The sequence below is a fragment of the Falco cherrug genome, chromosome 12 (genome assembly GCF_023634085.1).
Source record: "Falco cherrug isolate bFalChe1 chromosome 12, bFalChe1.pri, whole genome shotgun sequence".
NCBI lineage: Eukaryota > Metazoa > Chordata > Aves > Falconiformes > Falconidae > Falco > Falco cherrug.
This window is the reverse complement of record NC_073708.1, coordinates 27,742,668-27,764,711: the sequence shown is the minus strand read 5'-3', so window position 1 is coordinate 27,764,711 and position 22,044 is coordinate 27,742,668. Positions and strand designations below refer to the sequence as shown.

General features: G+C 38.7%; 1 protein-coding gene across 1 annotated transcript in view; it reads left to right on the top strand.

The window, feature by feature from the left end:
• Positions 1–22,044, top strand: part of FAF1 (Fas associated factor 1) — a 173,954-nt gene that overhangs the window by 135,785 nt on the left and 16,125 nt on the right. Inside the window, exons 14-18 of the mRNA XM_005440352.4 lie at positions 4,194–4,330; positions 6,859–6,947; positions 16,814–16,894; positions 17,262–17,339; positions 21,408–21,623. Of these exons, the coding sequence (XP_005440409.4) occupies positions 4,194–4,330; positions 6,859–6,947; positions 16,814–16,894; positions 17,262–17,339; positions 21,408–21,623 (601 nt within the window). The remainder of the gene's footprint in view (positions 1–4,193; positions 4,331–6,858; positions 6,948–16,813; positions 16,895–17,261; positions 17,340–21,407; positions 21,624–22,044) is intronic.

Here is a 22,044-nt window from a genome sequence, read left to right as displayed (position 1 = left end):
ATAGCATATTTAAGATCAGGAGCGTGGTAGACCACAGGCTTAAGTTGTAATAAGTATTCCCTTTGGTTCTGAGACTCGGTAATATTTTAAACTTTTTTTAGTAGATTTTTAAGCTTATTTTAAAATAATGTTAAATAAAATGCATTTTGTGGTAAAATTACAAAAGTTATGCCAGAACTGTATTTTAATATAATGTGTCACATATCAGCTGGTAGAGCATGATAACATTCTTCTCTGGAAGACTAATGTGCTACAAACATGATAACTCTTCACGAGTGCACGTGGAGGGATAACTGCTGTGCACTGACCAGCAACCCCCCCAAATTAACATCTTCATTTCACCAGAATAATTTTTCCTGTGTGTTTCTTTTAAGTAGAGAGTGAATTATGTCTAAGAATTAATAACTATTCTTTCTACATTAAAAAAATTAAGATAAGTTTGTAATTTGGGGGGGGCGGGGTTAAGCCATGGTCAGTGTCTGTGTTTATTCTGTAGTTTTAATAGCAGCTGGTTTCATTGCTAGCGAGTCATGAAAGAAGGAAATGATGCTGTCTGCCAAAACTGTTACTTTTTTTGATGAACTTCATTCTTGTAACTTTCAAAATATTTTTGATGGATTTTTCCTTCATAAAATGCTTTTTTGCCTTTCTCATACTTCCCCCTCCTTGAATATTTTTGTAATCTAAAAAGAAAAGGACTAGTAGAGTGCCATTTTCCCTCCTTTTCTGGCACCATTCCTCTATTTCCACTTCTGGTTGGAGATCACAGTAATCCAGCATGTTGTGGAAAACAGTTCTCCCCAGAGGGACATCTGGCTCTTTGATGCACTCCACAGGCAGTTCCCTTGGCAGCTCTGGAGATGCCACTGAAAGATCTGGCACAATTCTGTTTAGATGAAAGTAAGAAAATCCCTTGTTAGTGGTGTACACAGTAAGATACTGGTTATTGCACCAAGTTGTGTTGGTCCTACTCACTTCTGACAGTAAATAGCACAGAGGAGATTTATTTAATTTTTTTTCCCTGAATATGAATGTGGAAGAAATTAAAGAGGTCTGCAAATACAGAATCAGTAAAGGCATAAAAGGGGGGAAAAAATGCGAAATTAGTTAAGTAGTTGCAAAATCTATTAAAAGGCATGAAAAAAACCAAACAGGGATCATGAATGAAAATGCAGTTCCTACCCGTCTAGTAAAATGGAAAGAAGAGACACGTTACAAGTGATTGCTGAGCACTTACCACTGACCTGGTGAAGAGCACGTGTGAGTGACTAATCGCTAGTGAACAGGCGTTACACAGTGCAGGTGTTGGTGATCGCCACTGCTGTCTTTGTTCGGTGTTGCATCGTTTCCCTACCTTCGCATTTTTGTTGTCTTTACTACATTTTAGTTCAACAGACAAGTGGAGCTTTACATGGTTCCAAAGGGCAGGATCTGTTTTGGTGGATCACATTGGTGAGAGGAGTTTCTTGTGTGTATTTGCTCTGCTCTGAAGATGTACATTGGTAACCATTGGTAACCACCAACTGGCCATTCATCCCCCATCATCCTCCTCGCAGCTGCCCATGCTGAAATCCTATGCAAGTTTTTATATTTATTTTAATACATTTTATCCATAGGTTTGAGAGCAGCATTTGGTCTGTGTGGAGGAGAACTTGCCCTTTAGTGCACTAGACAGATTTGTAATCTGGACATTCATTATTCAGAGTTGGAAGTGCTGGGGAGAAGTTTCACGTGCCTCCCCCAGCAAAGACAAAGGCTGCCTGATGGCAGCAGTGGAAAGTCTGTGGCAGTCAGGTCAGAATTGGCACAAGCTGCTCCTGCAACTGCTACGTGAGCGAGCTGGCTGCTGCCCCTGCAAGCTGAGCAGGTTGTGACAGCAGCAGAAGAGGGGAGGTGATTCGAAAAGAGCAGGGTGGGTGCACCGGTAGCTGTACAAAGGGGCTCCAAGAAAGAAAACCATGCCACTGTGGCGGGAGCTGTTAGCATCTGGCATCTGCTCTGCTGTTGCTCAGCCAGGAAAGTACGTGTACCCTTACAACAGCCTGGCCCGACATGCCATCTTCTGAAGCCAGGGAGCCAAAACCTGTTCCCAGCCTTGATTACAGACTGCCTTGAGGTATCTTAACCTGTTAGGTTCTATTTAGTTAGCCAGAAGTTACACATATAAAAACTCATCTCCTGGAAAAAAGTTATTTGGGAAATTTTTTAATATACTGAAATACCTATTTCATTTAGAATTCTCTGCATACAAAACCTATCACTATAAAAGTGTGTTTTGAGACTGAATTATGGGTTAACTAAATACAGAATTGATTTAAAAAAAAAAACCCAAAAACCTAAGACTGGTACAATTAATATTGGAATAGTGTCTTCAGTTTTGTTCCTTCTAGCATTATTCTCAACAGCACTTTTTCACCTTCAGTTAAACATTTTGTTTCCCTTGCCATTTGAGTACTTTTCTTCTGTGGTGTGTTGAAGACTGTTAAACACTTTTAATACACAGGTTTCAGGAATTCAGTTCACTTGTCCACTGTATTACTTCCAGGAGTGAAACCTTGAACTCACGTAAGTCATTTTGCCATAGAAGATCACAGCTGACTTCTGTGAGGCCAAGATTTCACTTAGGTATTCCCACCTTGCAAAGCAAACATCAAAAAACATTATTTAGCTTAAGAGTTTTTATGTCCAGACTTTATCGATGTTTTATTTTATCTTTACTAAATGGTATGCCTCTATGTACCTATTTCCAATATAGCAGTCTCTATTTGGTACTTTTTACATTGCCTTTGTGTATGATCATTCTGAATTGCAAAAGACAGAGAATCAAGGAGGCAAGGAAAGGTATTTGCCAGTAGTAATGTTTGTGTCTTTGAAATACTCGCTAGCTACCCTTGCTCATTGCCTTCCACCCAGCGATGGCCATAGTTACACTACAAATTGTCTCTGAAGGTTTTTTGTACTCCAGATGCCTCTAACAAGCCCAATGTTGTACTCATCAAGCTAATCAATTTTTAGCAATTTTATTAGATACAATATATATTGATTTTTTTAAAAATGGCAATTTTGAATCTTTTTGGTATCTTTGGGAAGAAATTACTTGGAGCGCTTGACATTTTAATGCAGTTTGTCTTTTCAAATAGATTTGGCTTCTAATGCATGTGACAACAGGACTTTGCTCTTCAGTTAGAGCATACATTTCAGAGTAGTTGTTACCTAAAATATTATCATAAGGCATAAGAAAACACATGATTTAAGTTGCCTTTCATGAACGTAATTAAGAATTAATAAGCCTGTACCAGTGGCTAGTCCTCAGAATTTCCACTGTTTTGCCTTTTGTGACCCGTGTTATTAAAAGTCCATTATTTTTACAGACTTTATTAAATTGGATCTTATTAAAGCATTCTATATTTGCATTTGGTCTTTCATAATTCATTATTATTATGACATTTACTTTTTACCATCAGATCTGAAAACATATCATAAGCTACCCTTTTCTCTTGAAAGAAATGCTAATTTCAAACAGTCCTCTAATGGAAGAGAAAAGCTTTATCAGTTTTTTCATTTATTCAAGATCGTGTTAAGAATACTAATGCTAGACTTCTGTATGCTAATATCCAAGAGCTTTTTTTGGCCAAAAGCTTAGAATTATTGTTTTTTAGACCATACTGCTAAGTATGTCACTGGCAGTCACTAGTACAAAAGAAAATACAATTCTGAAGTACCACATTTTAATTCTATGACTGATGAAAACAATTTCTTGATCTTTCATTACGAAGTTATGCTTTTGTATGAAATTACACTATTTTTATACTTTGTTGTATTACTAGATTATGGCCTTACTTAGTTTCTCTTTAGAAGTTTCTAACGATTGATATAGCATGATTATTTAGGGAGGGTTAGTTTTGAATTAATGCCTGCAGAATAGTGTAGCAGGAAATGGAATTCAACATCAAATGAATCACTGTCTCAACCAGTTATTAATTGTTTTAATTTAGATAATCTGGGATCTATCATGTTTGTAAATATTCTCATAATTTAATCATAAAAAGGGATAAAGATAATTGAATGCAGAAGCCTCGATGTTAAACAGTAGATAACACTCAGGTAAACTGCTGAATTTAACATAATTATTTATAAGAACTAACTTCAAAAACATGTCTACAATGTTAACTTTTTCTTTCCCCCCCACATAGGTTTCTGACAATGTGCACTAGACACTTCGGGAGTGTTGTAGCCCAAACAATTCGAACTCAGAAGACAGACCAGTTTCCACTTTTCCTTATTATTATGGGAAAACGATCATCTAACGAAGTGTTGAATGTAATACAAGGTACAGTTCTCGTATTATATTAGAAGTATTTCTTGCACGAGTATTGAAACGGTTAGAAGGCATCTTCACTAGCCATTTCTTTTTTAAGATGTTCAGAATGTGAATTTATTGCACAAAAGACACTTTCAGTTGCCACAGTATAAATAGCGCTATTCATAAATGTATTAATTAATGTGGTATTAGAGATTGAAGTTGCCATGACTGTAGTAGAATCATAGTTTGTTTTTCATTTTTTTTTAAAGTAGAAGCCAAATTTCCTAAATAAGGAGGTACACTTTGTTTTCCAAATTTATATTCAGATATATCCCTGATTTCCAAAAGATTTTGGCTGCACTTTTTGTGTAGTGCCAGAATCCATTTGGCTCTTTGCATGTAGCTCCTTGTTAATATGTGGACTCCTGCTGCATGTAGTGCATTAATACTTGAACAAGAGTTGCTTTTTCAGACCTGCCTGCAGTGTTGAGATCCCAAACCGGCTCAGAATTTAAGTCACTAATATAATCTCACATAAATGAAGCTTTCTGGCTTACAATGAGGAGTTCTTTCTGGCATAACCATTCCTGATTTCGCTGACAGCCAAGATGACTTAGATGTGGAGTGATGCCCCTTGTCTGCTGTTCTCAGTAACTCTTCAAATTAAAATACATCAAAGAATGGCTGCCTCTCATTTCTTCTGCTTTCTCCACAAGTTTGCCTTCATGACACTGTGTCCTCATTTATTTATGGCTTGTATCTAGCGATGTTTATTCTAATCTTATTTTCCTGAGGAAATTCAGCCTCAGGAAATACTGCCTTTTGCAGACAGCATTACTGTTCCTTTCTGCATGGGATTAATATGGGATTCATCATTTTCTTGAGGGATCTGGAGTGCTTCTTCCTATAGACAAAGTTGTTAATTTTGCATGGATTTTTGTCTCCTTCGAGCAAGGTACAGCATAACACTAATTCGTGGTACTTCTGTCACTTATAAAACTTATTTCATACAAGTAATCTTATAAATATCTTGGGTTTATAACTCTGCAGCTTAGTACAGCACCTGTGTTATCGCGCTGAAGTCAGTGGTGTTTATGGGCTTAAATTACTTAACTGCTTTAGCAACTTAGTGACTCAAAGTTATAATGCAATGCAGCTTTATATTCTAAAATAGTCCAAATTATTTCATTAGATTCATTAAGTTTTAATTATTTGTCAGTTTTCTGCAGTCTTTTGAACTAAACTAAAGCAATCATCTCTTGCAGCCTTACAGCTGTGCTTGTTATTTTCCCATGAACTGGGACACTGGCATCTTCTAACAATATGCCCTCAAATGAATGGTAGTCTCTGAAGCCATGCGTGTTGTAGCATGCGGGATAACATTTTCTGCCAAGGTAGCAAATGCTAGAAATGGGAACAATGAGGGCCTTTCAGGGCTGGGTGAGAAGGCATGTTTACAGAAGAGATACAACCATATAGAAACTTAAGTCCTAGTGACGTTTATTGAAATGCAGACTGAGTTCGCTTTTGATTTTTATTTTTTGCTGGGGTTGAAAACTATGGGGACAGTTTTGTGTTCTTTAGTGGTACTGTGGCTTCTGGTTAGTTTACTCCTTTTAAAATATTGATCAGCATCGCCAGTATAAATCTAGCTCTTGTTGATATTGTTCTACTAGGGTCCAAAGGCTGTTTAGGCTGGCAGATATTGTTTATGGGTTTTGACCATTTCTCATGGCCTAAGACCTTTTAACTACTGTGACAAGTGACTCTAATGGGTAGTCTAGTCTTCAGTTTAGAAAGCTAAACCAAAGACTGAGTGCATCTTGGCAGGAAATTAAACTAATAATTCAGTCTTACTGAAAGCTGGAGGCACGCTGGTAGAAAAATGTGAGGAAGTATCTGTTTTCCTATACGTGTGCTGTATTTCTTGATATATCCACAGAGGACTTTTCTGCTATTATCAGCTCTACAAGTTTTATCAGAAGTAAATACCCTGAAGAGAATAAATTATAATATTTGAAATTTTACCACTAGTTATATCTGAATAAAATTGCATGTGCGCAAATGCATTAGATCACTGTATTGTTTTTTACTTAAACCAATGCACTTAGATGGTGCTGCCAACATCCTACCATTTGTTACCTGACTGAGCAATTGCATCAGTCTCCCTGATTAAACCTGGACATTCTAAAACTGTAATATCAGTTTCATGTCAGGGAACCCCAGATACATTACTTTCCTTCAACATGAGCGATTAAAAAAAAAAAAAAAAGTTATTCTATGCAAACACAAAAGCAATTGTTCAGATTTGAACCACTTAAAATCTTAGCCTGTGATCAACATTTCTTTGTAAAAGCATTTTCAACAAAAAGGCAAAGTAAAAGCATTCTTCTCAGATACTTGCATTTTCTACTCTTTTTTTTTTTTTTTCCTCTTTTTTTTTTTTTTTTGGTCTGGCTATTTCTTATGGATTAATTCTAAAATGACTTCTTTTTTTCTTTTTTTGTTTAATAACTTTAATGATATGAAGTACAGCTCTCTTCCTTTGTTGCTAGGTAACACAACAGTGGATGAGCTAATGATGAGGCTGATGGCTGCAATGGAGATCTTCAGTGCCCAGCAGCAGGAGGACATAAAGGATGAGGTGAGCACTGAAAGTTACTGCAGATACCTACTGGCTTCCGCAGATCACTGGGGATGCAAAATTAACCAGAGGTTTCTTTAGCCAATGAGCTGGGTATTGATGTGTTTTAGTGTGTCTTCCATCATCAGAAATCAAAAATGTTAAAGTCTTGTTTGTGTATTTTTTGGGCCTCTCAAAAAAACACAACCCTCTTCCTATTGGTCTTGTCATTTTCAGTTTGTTTCCTTTTTCTTAATATTAGTCATGCGTAGTTGTTTACATTTACGGTGGTATTATAGAGCTTAATATGCCCATACAAGGAAACAACAATCAGCTTTTTTTTCTCAATGACCAGCTCCAAGTCATAGGTAGAAAACAAAAATCCAAGGCACAATATAGTTGCATTTTTTAATTGCATTTTAACAGGAATATGTTGGGTATGGTTTTTTTTAATGCTTTAATAAGAAGGTAAAATTCACATCACAGATGAGTTCCAAGAAAGGTTCAGAACTGAAAACTGTAGAAGCTGATAGAAAGGAAGAAAACAGAAGGAAAGACAGACATATAAAGGCAGACAGAGAAGAGGAAATAAGAGGCAGGAAAAGGAACTAGGAGTGATGGGATTGGAACAGAGAGAGCAACAAGAGACCAGAACAATTTTCCAGAGCAGGGGATATCAATATTTAGGAGAGAAGAAGGTGGGGGCAGGTAAGATAGTGATAGACCTGCCCCAAGAGGATAAAACCAAGTGGGTTTGCAACTGAGAAACATCTGGGTGTAAGGGAAACAAAGCTTAAAGAAAGAGAAGACGCAGTAGCCTTGAGGCCATGACTGCAGAACCGGGAACTGCCTCCTGCATCCCGAGCTCCTGCCAGTCCTTCACTGGGTGGCTGAGAACAGTGACAGTCCAGTAACGTGTGTCCCCATGATAGTCATACAGATGTCTCCTGACTTTTTACTCCAAGTGCTCTACCTGTATAGGGAGAATGGAAACATAATTTTTATACATTCCTCTAAAATCTATGTGTGTCCAAGTCTTCTGTAGACCTTTCTCGCATTTCCTTTTGTTTTTCTGTCACTGAGAGCACTGGTGACATTTCTTCCCCACAGAAGTTCTTTCTAACACACTTTGGCATTCAGAAAACTAATGGAAAATTTCTTAAACTTTGGGGGCAGATTTCCAGACACTATGGGTTCTATACAGAAATAAGGTATTTACTCTACACCTTGGCTCCACTTGATACAAGCACACCAAAAAGGTGATCTTGGACACTTTTGCATTTGAAGCAGGAAGTTTAAAAACAAAAAAAATAACTTCACTTTATGCAATTACTCTTCCAGAGAGGAGTATTTGACAAGCAGTCTGTACTCAATAGAGGGCTTTAGTCTGAAAAAAAAATGCTGCCTTTTTGTGGTTTGCTACGTAGCATGTAGCTTTCTTGTCAGTCTGGTACTTGACAACTTCAAGTGTTCATATATCAACACCTTTTCTTTTTTCGTATCTTACTGCTGTTGGTGCAATTTTTTCCCAAATATTACAATAGCAAACAGGATACAGAATCCGGTTTCTGTTACTGTTTTCTTAATAGCAACAATAAGTCATCATAAAACCACAAGACAAAAAAAAAAAAAAGGCAGAAAATTCTGTTGTCTTAAAAAGATAAGTCATCTGTATAGCTTTGCTGTAAACAGAAGTGTGTGAGAGAGAGAAATAGAGCTGGAAACACTTGTAAATGACTCGTTAATGCTTTCATGCTGTTAGTTTATGCAGCTGAACTTCTCCACTTTGCATTTTTAACTTGCATGCACATGAAAGCTTCCAACATAGCTGTTGCATAATTCTGTTTAGACAGCATGTTTTGCAGTGCCCTCTGATGGTTATTTCGGTGCAGGATGACTGTTACCACTGCTAGCTAATGGTACAGGTGCTTGCCTGAGCAGCTACAGCCAGCTTAGGGTGTCGCTTTACTGTCAGCTCCCTGTCACTGGTCATCGACTGATGGTGTAGGCAGGATGCTCAGAACAACATCACCAACTTATCTCACCTGAGAGAAGTGAGTCACTTCGTTAGCTGGTGGTAATAGTCCAGCCAGCAAAATCCTGTGCTTTTGTATCCATGTATTAGTAAAATTTACTGGTATAACCTCATAAAGTTTAATCAGGCAAATTTGGGGCATATTTCTAGAATGTCAAGCGCTAAAATACCACCATTTAACCATCAATTTTATTTAATTTTTAGAATTGTGTGTTTCATTAAGCTTTTTCTTACATACTCTCTGAAGAAATACCTTAAAAACGTTGCGATGCGTATGTGTACTCATAGTAATCCAGCGTACCTGTCCTGAGGTACAGTGGTCTGTAATTTAGGCACCTATTTTCTCTCCCAAACTTTCTTAAAGGGAGATCGGTCTGCTGTCCTGTTCTTTCCCCTGCCCCTCCAAGGCTTCTGGATCGATCATGAACCACTGGGCCTTCTGCTTGCTGCCTGTCAGCTGTGTTGACCAGATGACATTTTGGAAATCTCCTGCCCCTTTTGGGCTGCACTGTTGATGTGCCATTCTAGATACGTGGTCTGGCTGTTGTGCTGTCTGGTTTTATGCATTTGTTACTTAAATTGCCATAGTAACAAGCCACAGATAATAAATTACAATCAGCAGTGTACTGACATCGTGCTCACGTGGCACTTCTGATGAGAAGTGGCCAGTGGATAATTAAACGATGGGTTTGGTGGCACCAACAGCGGCAAGGCCAGTTGGCCAGGCTACAGGCACGGCACCCTGGTCATGCAGCCAGGTCTAGGCTCTGAAGTCCAGCCTCAGGCTCTGTGTGCAGAATTACTCCGAGGCTACACTAATGATTTCATACATCTGATGGACATACTTGTCTAGCAATGTTTGCTCCTCTGGCCCGCACTACAAATGTTGATGCCTCAACTACTGCTCAGGCAGCAGGGTTGGGCATCTTTGCAAAGAGGAAACAAGGAGTCTACGGAGTCTGTCCTGTAAGCAAAAGACGGTATCTCAGAGGAGGGACAACCGGCCCCTGCCACCGTGGATTGAGGTGTGAACTGAGATTTTTGGGGGGGGGCCTGACTGAAAAAAGCGCGTAGTGTCAGTTCCTCTTAAGTGTCAATGCCTGGTGCTAGTCTTAAGAAAACAAATAATAATTGTAAAATATCGTACACCCTGGAATGTCCACTTTTAAACGCCCTGTTAGCTAGCTTGCTTCAATTGCATAGTTAAATAATCATCCCAGCGTGGCATGATGGGCCTCAATAGATCCAAGTTAGTTCCTTTGTGAGATTAATGTGAAGAGATACGTGATTAAATCCTGGCATTACAGCCCAACACACCTGTTCTGGGCCGATCCTAAACATTTTTTCTCCATCGCCCGAGGAGGAGGCTTCTCAAAGGATTACAGTAACACTTTTTGACAAGCTTATACAGGGTGGAGTTTCCATGTAATGACAGGGCTTATTTGATGATGTCTCAGTAATGCATTCTTTTTATTTTTGCTGTCAACATTTATTACTGTAGAAGCATTGACTGTTACACAGCTGGTCCAACTTGTCCACATTTAAGTAACAGTAGGTCTCTCATTGTGTTTATTTTTGTCGTTACGCAACACTAGCGCTCCTGCTCTTGGATTAGACTTGAAGGTGGAATTGTAATACCTACAGTTGATTCAAAAACCTTCTTATTTTTACAAATACCAATTAAGGCCTTCACTTTAAACTGTATCTGCTGACACACTGTTCTTTAGTGTGAGAGAGATATACTTAATTTTTAAACTGGAAAAACTGTTGTAAACAGACTCTGAAGATAAGCTATAGAAAAATGTAGACCTGTGGAGTCACCACATTTGCTGTCTGATCTTAGGTGACATCTCTTCTTCCTAGTTACTGCTGCATTGTGAGGAAAATGTAGGTCCTTCCTGACCAATATCTGGATGGAAATTTTAAAAATTATGTAAAAGAAAACAAAACCTCCCAAACAGCAACATAAATTCACCTCCTTTACCCTGCCACAGCTCTTTTGTGGAAGTATGTTTGCATGTCCATCCCAGCTCTCTTGTGGTAGATGGGGCTTTGCTGACCAAGTGTTATTTTCATAACTTTGTAGTAAGAAGCCTGGTATCACCACCTTTTCTTCCTCTTCTGCCTCACTGCTGTCAAATGTAAGGGATTTCCTTCTTTTTTTTTTTTTTAATATGATAATTTAACAGGTTTAGCTTCCAACACTTTTTCTCTTTTTTCTTCCAAAGATATTTCCCACAGCCACAAAAGAAGCTAAAGAGGATTGGTCCTAGGACATTCTCCTAATCTGTGGGCTGCTCATCTTTTCCTCCTTCAGATCAGTTGCTTTTCTCCACTCCTCAGCTGCAGTTACACTTTGCAGGTAGAGGACGGGCTAAGCGCTTCCATCAGCTGTGCAGGAGACCCCTGCAATTGCTGTTTTCACTGAAGCTCGCGTTAAAATCAGTAGAAATTAGCCATCCGTATACCTTTGATAATCTGTGTTCCAGCTAACACTGCCATGTGTATCATAGTATATGGTACTTGCACGACAAGAGGTTATGAGAATAAATACATGAAATTCATTAAATTCCAAAGCGCATAAGCCTTATGGTGATGACAGCCACCTAACAAAGATTGTGATTTAACCCCTCCAAAAAAATCCAATTAGCACATTTACTAATTATTACTAGTTATAACTAATTAAACTACAGTAATCAAAATGTATTTGATTAAATTTTCCAATTTTGTATTTGTAATATGATAGCACCCCAAACGATAGGTTTCCCATTATGCACTTCACTGCACAGATGCACCAGCAGATACAAGTGCCACCTTCAAGAGTTTATGGCATATTTTGAACTTTGACAAGATGCAAGGTAATGACAGAGGAAAGAAAGAAAATAAAATTAAAGTATCTTTAGTTCATGAGGCTTTTTGGCTGCACGTGTTGATGGCCTTGGTCACTGAATATTGCCTTAGTTTCTTTTAATAAACAGCAGCTTTCCCTGCTGTACAGCCCAGGTGGGTAGGTGTTGTAGCAGGACTGGCTGGCTCATTCCCCATGGAAAGTCACTGCAAGACTGCTTCTTGAAGGTTTGGGGTTTGGTTTTTTTCTTGTCACTTGAAGTATTTCCCAAAAATCAGTATCTGGAACTGGACTTTCAGCCTTCGATACAGGCAGGCATGATCCCTCCAGTGGTTCTGCCTTGTTCTGCCTCCTTGCCCTGCCCCGTCCTGCCTCCCCATCTGTGGTTCTGCCACTGGAGGAGTGTTCGTGTGCTTTCATCTTCATCGTTCTCATATGCCTAACACATTCTGTGTACAGTTTTTCCTTCCATATACTCCCCATCATGTATGTTTAAGTTATACAACGTGCAAGTCTGTCATCTTGGTGAGTCAAATTAATGCCTGTCTTGCACTGGTTTGTTTGGACAAAGGGGTGTTTCTCTTTAACGCTCCCATGAATAGCCTGAAGCATTTGCAGATTTTAATTTCAGGAGTGGTTCAGTTAAATGAACTGTCTTTCAGATAAGCATTCAGCATTTGTAAATACATGTGATTTTTTCTTCCCTCTCCCTTCCCCCTCCCCCATCTTATAACAGCCATTTACTCACTGATGTTCTGAGAAATGTTTTCTGCTCGTGGTTACCTGCTGAACTTCTGTTTCATCCAGTTTTATTTTACAGTAAAACTGATCCCAAACAGCAATAGTTAATAAAGTATAACACATCTCTCTGAGACAAATGAGGTGCAAAGCTGATTCCTGGAGCAAAATCATTAAATCCTACCTTCCTAAACAACAACAATAAATAAAAAAAGTCTAGAAGGGTCAATGCTGACTTGTCCAGCAAAAGATCTCACCAAATAGTCAAATGTATTGTGTATTTTTTTTTCCCCTGTAGAATATGCAGGAGAAGGGGGCGTTGCTGTCCTAAATGCAGCCAGGAATCCCTCTTTTCCATCATCCTGCCTCTGAAAATGCCTGCTATTAGCTGCTTTGGGGGTAACTTCAACAAATGGTTTAGGGAATAATTATTGGAGAGAGTGACGTGAAATTTCTTCTTAACCTTACGTGCAAGTTTTTCTTAGTCTTGTAGCTCTGGATACTACTTAAGAGGAGGTTTCATCTGGTCAGTTGTAACTACTTCATGAATAAAAGTGTTTGCTATTTTTGTTATGACTTTGAATCTGTAATATGTATGATAGCAAAGAAATCCATGGCTGAAGAATATATTCTGTGGATAATAAAGTATCAGTTTTCAATTAAACAATGGCCCCCCTCTTGTTGCGTTGTCAAAACTGGAAAGCAGAGACCTGTGACTTCCTCCCTTAAGGAGCAAAGGAGAGTTGTCTCCATCTCATGCCAAAACCCCTTGGATGTGGATGGGGTTTCACACCACTGATCAGCCGCTGCTGTGGAATTCCGAAATGCCGTGTAACCCCTGCTTCTGGTAAAGGCTTTTGAAGTGACCCGGGATAAGCTGTTGTCTGTTCTTGGTTTCTTGAAAAGTTTGGCAACCTTGCCTTCGTTGCAAAAGCCTTGCGGAGCTGCGCTTTACTGATGTTCAGTCGATGCTGTGGTTTCTGTAGGCTTTAACAGGAAAGTTGTCAGCTACCTCAAATTTTGTTGATGGAGAAATGTTTTTATTAATTAATTAATTTTAATTAATGATTAGTGGTATGACTGTGCTATTTTTCTTCATTTGCTCTTTGTTAGTACAGTGCAAGATTCTCTTCAAAATATTTTCTTCTGCTTTTCCTGTCACTATTATGAATTTTCTTTTGTTGCCTTCTGGTGAACTTGAGTCATCCTCATACTTTCCATGGTTTCTCTAGAGGAAGAGATGACTAAAATAACAAACTGCATTACAAAAAGGAGAACTGCTTTATCTAACGTTTAAAATTTGTCTAAGTGTAACTCTGAATCAGAGAATATTACAATTTTGCCATAATCTCCATAGAGGAGGCGGTTCCTGTCGAGTGTGAGCAATATCAACAAAACGCAGAAGTAGGTGCAAAAAGACATTTCATAGGGTTACATCTGCTTCTTACCTAAAGAAATGTGGGTGCCAGATTTGTTTTTAAGGTCTGTTTCAGTAAGAACAGTATTGTTTCAATGCGGTATAAAGCTCAGTGGCATGGTCATTTACTTTAGATGTGGCTCACATATTTCCGTGAGGACCAGGCAGTCATGCGTAGTAATTCTTCACATTCCTGACATCTTTTTCATAATCCACTTTTAGGATGATGATAACTGCGATGAATAGGGAGGAAATATTTTTTTTTCTTAAATGCCTGGAATTCATGTTTCAATTCTAGTTGTAGAATGTATAGCGTCGGTATTCTTTGCAGTTATCACTGAATTATATAATTTAATCCTATTTCAAAAATTCTTCAGTGACGCTCTCTGTAGGTAAATGAATCCTATGCTCATCACAAGTAGCTTCTAACAACTTCCTGGGGGTTCCTAGACAGTTTGTAAATTGTAAAATAAAAGCCAGTACTCAATTTCTTATAACTCTGGTTAGTATATCGTTTTTAAGTGAGTTTTAACTATGTTTATAAATTTTTAATTTTTACTTTTTGAGGGTTGGTTTTGGTTTGGAATGGGGTTGCTTTTGTAAACTAAAGTAACTATATATTAATTGCTAGCAATCTTTGAAGAAAAGAGCCTGTAGTTAAATAGTTGCATCTTGTGTTTCAGCTTTCGAGCATTAGTGGACTTCTGCGGCCTTTGAAATTCAATTAGTGTGTGAAGTTAGGTGTGGTATATGAAGTTGCAAACCATGAAAGTTAAATAAGTTATCTCTGAAATAATTATGAATATTTTTTTTTAATGCTTGTCCTCTCACAGATTACCTGAAGTCATCTTCCTATAGTAAGATAATTTGGGAAGAGAGTTTTCGTTCTCACCATTCTAAAATAAATTTACTATATGCTTACGGGAAGTCTCAGCATAGACGGTACAACATTTTTTCCTTTACTGCGACTCTCCATTTATGAAAAGAGTTGGGAAAACCTCTGTGTATTCAAGAAGCTTTCCTCATTTTTGGATAACACAAAAATCAGGCTGTTTAATTATTTCAACACCCCGTCTTCTCAGAAATGGACTATTAATGTAGACAGTTTCTGCTGTCAGGTTTGAGTTAAGTTATGAAGATGTTCCGTGAGCATGGCACACAGAGCTTATCAAGGTCCAAGGAAGCCAGGAAGGGGAAGAGGTTATTCCGCGGTTATTGTCCTTTTTACGTTTTGTAAGAATTACTTGCACTTGTGAACAAAGTGATGGTTTCGCTATCTTCTGTGAATGAAATTTAGGACACACTGATTGTAGAATAATCTTGGGTCCTGTTTCTATAAGGAAGAAGAATTTCCTCTAAAAAGATCTTGTTACTTTCCAACTGGAGGTTGTATACAGTTTCCTGCAATTTGTCCTTTCTTCTTGTGGTTGCATGCTACTGCAGAGCTTTTTAACCACTAATGTGTTAGTTTTGTCTGAGGAACATCTTGGCATGTTTGCATGACATGATAATAACAGTTAACCTGTGCTCCTCCCACTTAAAAATGAGTTTTTGCCAAATAGTGAAGTACTGGGGAGGAGACTGATCACGTTGCAAAAATTATTCCTTTATGTGGAATAAACCTTGCAGATGAATGGGAAAATAAACATAATTCTTAAAAAAGCAACAGCTAGTAGCTTCCAATTTCTATGAAATACAGGGGACAGATTACCCCAGTGCAAGTGCTGTGTTACTGGTAGCTACGGGTGACCTACCAGCAGTCTCTCAGCTAAATCTTACTGGTTTTTGTAGGGACCAGTGCAACCTCTGCAGGGCTCTCTTGGGCAGATTATTAGATGTGAGAGGAGTAAGCACAGGGGAGCAGCAGCTGTCTCTGGCTCCCGAGGCAGAGTAGGATGCTATTGATTATACACTTGGCTTTCTCAGACATCACCCCAGTGCTGTTCCAGCTTTTGGGGATACCCACTTCTTGATCCTCCACCGCGTGGATGATGCCTCGCTTTGTTCTTTGCCTATTGTTAGTAAACCTTTGTTTCTTTGTGCTGTGGTCATTAATAAAATACTTTGCTAGGTTTGCTGGCTTGAAGTTGGCATGCTAACCTCAAGTTTCTTGTCTGCCTGCATCTGTCCATTTGAGATGCTTCCGAGCAGGACTTGCTACTTTCCCATCTTTGTATAACATTCCATACTGTGAATTGAGGCCGCTGGATGACACTTCATAGTGATGACCCCGGACAGACCCTGCTGAGGGCGCTTTTCCCAAGGAAGGCCCTGGGAGCAGCCCTTCTCCGGCAGGACACGCCATTACCTGTCGCCAGTCTGAGCAGAGAGCAAATTAAAATCCAGCCTCATCCTCTAAATCATGGTCTGTGCTTCCCTATTACGTGACAGTCCAAACTGTCGGCTGCAGGAGCGCAATCCTCCACGGCACCAGCCCACCCACACCCCCCGGTGACCCCCTCCCCACGTGGCTGGCACAGGAGGAGGCTGCACCCTCCCGGGGTCTGCGCCGGCCATGGCCCCGGCAAAGATGGCAGGGCAGAGAGCCTTGGTGCCAGATCCAGCCTGCAGGCCAAATCCCTTACGTGGTAATCGAAACAGAGCTGTAGGTAAGTCGTAATTTTTAAAGTCATAATTTTTAAAGCCAAGGCCGCCCTTGAGGCATTTCTGAACTCATTGCCCCTAGCAGGAGTCAGGTGAGTAAGGCAGTCCAATATTTTGAAGTCACTGGGGTTAAAGAGTGCTGGTGAACAGAAAGATAGAGATCCACTGGTTCACTGTTTGCTGATATTTTTTGTTTTCTTGTCTCTTCTTTTTCTTTTTTCTTTTTTTTTTTTTTCTTTCTTTAGGATGAACGTGAAGCCAGAGAAAATGTGAAGAGAGAGCAGGATGAAGCGTACCGCATCTCGCTGGAGGCTGACCGAGCGAAGGTCTGTGCGGCATGAAGTGATGGCGTGAATGTCGGGCTGGGAACCTCTCCACAGCGGGTGGAATCTCTGGCGCAGAGGACTTGCCCGCCTTTGGTCCTTCTGTTTCAGATGAGATGGCTGCTGCAGGAGTCGTTACTGCCCTCAGGGGTTGTGAAATGGCACTGGGTACAGTCACTGGGAGTAGACTTGACTGCATCTTCTTGCTAAAGCAGTCCTGGCCCCACTTAATAATAGAAGTTGGGGAAGGAATGACAGGAAAAGATCACTTAATAAATATCCTATTTCTTATAGTAATTTCTACAGAAAAGTTGAGAAGTTCTGTGGAAAGCGAGGTGATACATGTGTGATTGCTGTTTGTGTTTATTAGAGGGAAGCGCAAGAGAGAGAAATGGCAGAGCAGTTTCGCTTGGAACAAATTCGGAAAGAACAGGAGGAAGAACGTGAGGTGGGATGTTTTACCTTTTCTGACAGCTTTTTGGATTCATTTTGGAAGCTTTATGGACACTGCAACTTTCATTCAACATAGAAACTTCAGTTCAAAGTGTACTTTTTATATGAACATCAACCTGGTTTTCAATTAATTTCTTACCACATATATATAAAACAGTGCAGCTAAATCATTTTCATCCACTCTATTAATAGCTTTTCTGTTCTAGCATCTGGGTCACGTTTACATCATTTTGGTCTCAATTACAGCCAGGTATGGATAGACCTGCTAACAGGAAGCTCATGAAATGAGTTCCATAAATGGTGGAATCATTGGGAACCTCTAACCTTTTTTCTGCAGGCACTCCTTTTAAAAATATAATACTGTGAAGCCCTTTCATTTCTTCTAGGAAGTAGCACAAAGCCTAGCAGTAGTTCTGATCAAACAAGTTGCCATATTTAATTTAGGGGACACAACACTTAAAAAAAAAAAAAATGAAGAAAATGCAAAATCTAGAAAATTGGATTAATGGTACATTTTTAAATTTTTACACAATCTTCTACAGAATCTTCCATAGAATGAAGATTGTGTTTAAATGAACACTTTACATCTCTAGGCCTATACAAGAAAATAGAAATCATGTGCTGTAAAGAGTGCTGTTCCTTGAACTCTGTTATTTTGTAGATTCTCTTAATTTTGTAGATTCTGAGGGTCCCAGTGCCTCTCAGAGGTGGCTCCTGCAGCCCCTTTCAGGATCTAGGCTAGCTCCTGTCCCAGCTGCCTGTCTATGTAGATATTTACATAAAGCATCATGTACACGAATATACTTGTATTAGTGACTTCCTCTTTTTCACCTCCTGGCAAATAGAAAATGTGGTGAAAAGGCTGGGGTACAGCCCTGACTCTGTCCCTGAAGTCCCATCACATTTCAAAGGACAGGTATCATTAAAATATTTCCATCTGTTCTGCAAAGTTCTTGAAATATAAGTCCTTACAGACCTGCTGTGAGACACAGCTGATACTAGAAAAAGGACTTTGAAACCCTTGGATAAAATTTTCAAAATAAAACTGATACTCAAATATAAATATCTTGATTAAAATCACAGTTGTTGTCCTTTGACTTCTAGGCCTATAAGATTCTGCGAGCAAGTGGCTAATGAATACAAAACTATATCCACATCCCTAGTGAATATTTGTTTGCTGAGTATGTTTCCACTATGATATCAAATGTAAATGAAATATAAATATTGGAAGTATTTATTCATTTATATAAAGTATCAGGGTTCCAATATTTTTGGTGGACCTAATGTAACTTCTTTGCTTTGACTCTTACTGATTATGGAGATTGGAAATTTGGAATTATATTCTCGTGTAATTCTTCACTTAGTTAAAGTCCTTGGAACTCATGGAATCCTGAGAAATCACAGCCTTGCGTATCCCCCCTGATACGTGACTTAAAAGTATACTTGACATTTCAGTCTTGTGTACTTTGCTGATATATGAAAAGAACGAATTATACAACTGCAAAAAAGTTGGCTATGAACACATTTATTATTCCCTGAGATAAATCCAATAAACAAACTTATGAGCAATGCATTTGCGATATTTTTTTTTTTACCAAGATAATTGCATTAAAAAAACCGAACCATTTAAGCACTCAAGAACCTTTTAAACGGTACTGCTGTTGTAAATACTAAACTCAGTTTGACCAGCAGTATTGAATGGCTTGGGAAAGATGCAGTCCGCGTCTTTCTTATCCTGCAGTATCTGATGACATATTTAGCTCCTGTTGTTAACGTAAGCCGAGAAAGGAAGCTAAAACACAACTGAAGGAGCAGTGTACAAAACCAGACTGTGAGAATTGTGTCAATAATTGTAAGATGGCAATTCTGTGAGGTTAATAGCAATGGAACGTAAATCAGTGCTGTAGCAGTAACAGACCGTTAAGCCATCAGCTCACACTCAGAATCAAGTAAGAATATCTTTTTCTTTAAGTAATTTTGCATGCATAGAAACAATAATTACTTCTGCTTTACTATATCTGCTCCTGAACCTTTTCTGATACCTTGGCCTTCTGGAAATTGTTTTCTTACTGGTCCATGTTTTCAAAATATACCTGGGCTTCCCTGTTTTAATGTAGAGTGCAGTAATGAAAAGAATAGGATCTGTTTGCGCAGTAGAACAAAAGGGATTTTAACAATAATGTTTACTAACACTCCCCATTTTCAAGTATACAGATTACTTATACTGAATTGTTCTGCAACAGTGTTTACTTACAGAAGTGACTTTACGTTCAGTTTGTATATTTAAAATCTGACTATTGAGCTATTCACATACTGAACATCTTTTTATCAACACACTGGAATTGCTTGTTCAGGTTCAAGAGTTTTTAATGTGATCCATCACATCATTGTTTTCTGGCTTGGTTTGCTGGTACAGAATATCCATTGTAAATTGCCATTTTATTTTTAAGCCTTGGAGACTAGTTACTTTGGGGAGCGACGCACTCTTTGCACAAAGAAAAGAGCTCTAATGAGCTACTGTTGTTTATTTTTCTATAATATAATTGATTGGGTTCAGTAAATAATGTAGCATCTGTTGTTATACTGTGTGGGGAAATGTCAAAACAGAAAGATCGTAAGCAGGTGGTTGAGAATGGAGAGAGAGAAAATTAAAATAGAATCTATTTAAAATATAATCTCATAGTAGATGAGCAAAAATGAACTCAAGTTCTATGTATAAATATTTATACTGAGATATAATTTGCTCAGAGGTTCGTGTGTAAGAAGTAGCCTGTTTAAAAGCCTTTGTCATCTTCCTTCTGCCCAGTCCTTTCTCTTTAATGTAATCACCCTCCATCAGTTTCTGTTACTAAATGACCTTGGGGGGGGTTTCAAAGGCACGAATAGCAACTGTGTATCTTGACAGTTCCTTGGAAATTGGGACAAATCCGTGCCTGACTGCCTCTTCAGTTTGAAAAACTGTCTTGTAGGTATATTTTGGGGGAGGCCGTATGATCATGCTGCTTCTTCCATTCCTCAGCATTCTCATTAGCTGCTGCCTTAAGTGAGGTGATACCGTAACAAGGCTGCTTTCTAAGTATGATCTAATTTTTAATAGGTGCCAGTGCCCGTCCATGAGTACCGACAGCACTCAGTACCCTCGAATATGAATCCCATCTTGTTCAGCTGTCTTCATATTAGGCATCATTTAAAAAAAAAAAAATTATGATCAAAGTATTAGTGTTGTAGTAGCTCCCAGAGGCAGAGGACAGAAAATGTGGACTTGGTTCCTGCCCTTAAGATCGTGAATCAGTAGGATACACAATATTAGCAGGAAGACAATCGTACACATTTTTGGATGTGTAATGTCATTGCAGTTTTGGGGCTGATTTCATCATGCAAGCTGTCGCAGAAAATGTGCACACCTAAGCTTGGAACCATCTTCCTGCAAATCATAATAATTGCTTGCTTTAAATCTTAAAGCTCCCATTTCTGTTCTCCCAGTTTTCTTCTTTGACCATTCCTACTTTTATATGTACTCTGTGTATCTAATGTACCTTCGTGATATTTTTAACTAGATCTTTTAACAGCATTCTGGTTTGTTACAGTAAATCTCCCACATATATTTCTTTTTACTCTGAACTGCCACTAAGGGTCTTGTCTTTGCTGCAAATGGTCAATTACTCTGTGCAAGAGGCAGGCAATTTGATAAATGCATTTAAAGAAATATTTTTACTGTCTTTTAATTTATACCCTTTAAGGAAGCAATTGGCCACTTGACAATTATTCTCTCATTCAAATTTTTTCCAAGGCTTTCTGCCAAATGATTAAATTACTTTCCCCATCGTGCATTAACTGTAGACCTAATAATATGTGTTATAAAGAAGGATTTATTTTAATTAGTTGTCTGGTGGGCTGTTATTAAGGAATGAATAAAAATGATTTTGTCATTGAGATATAAAGCACAGCTATGGCTGTGGAGTACTGTGGCACACCTTGAAGTTCTAGAAGAAAAAAAAAGAAAAGCTTTCTGTCGTCGTCTGTGCTAGCATTGCAACCTAAATAGTTATTTTTCCTTCTTCAGGCTATCAGGCTTTCTCTTGAGCAATCTTTGCCTCCTGAACCAAAAGAGGAGAGCACAGAGTCTGTCAGTAAACTGCGTATTCGGACACCCAGCGGAGAATTCTTTGAGCGACGTTTCCTGGCCAGCAGCAAGCTGCAGGTTGTCTTTGATTTTGTGGCTTCCAAGGGATATCCTTGGGAGGAGTACAAGCTGCTGGGCACCTTTCCAAGGAGAGATGTGAGTAAATGTACCTTTCAATAATAAATACCACTACTTCTTACTCTTGTGTGTTTTCAGTGACATTGTAAAAAATCTTCCATTTCTGAAACAAGTTGTGGACCATATTCAGTGAAAACTACAGAAACGCTGAGCCAGCATTGCTCAGGTCCTGTTTTGAAGGAAGCCACATGGCTGTTAGTACGCTGTTTAGGTCTGTTACGGGCTGGTACTTTGGAGTTTTCTGGTTTTGCCATTTTGATAGATTTAATGTTATAAACAAGGAAGGCTAAGTGTCAGAAAGTATACAGTTATGAGGTAATCAGGGCATTCTAATAAATTATTCATCCACCTGTTACATAATACCAGTAAATAATCATTTATGTCTCCTAACTCAAAATTCTAATTACGTACCTGCTGTGACCGATTTTCAAAATCAATA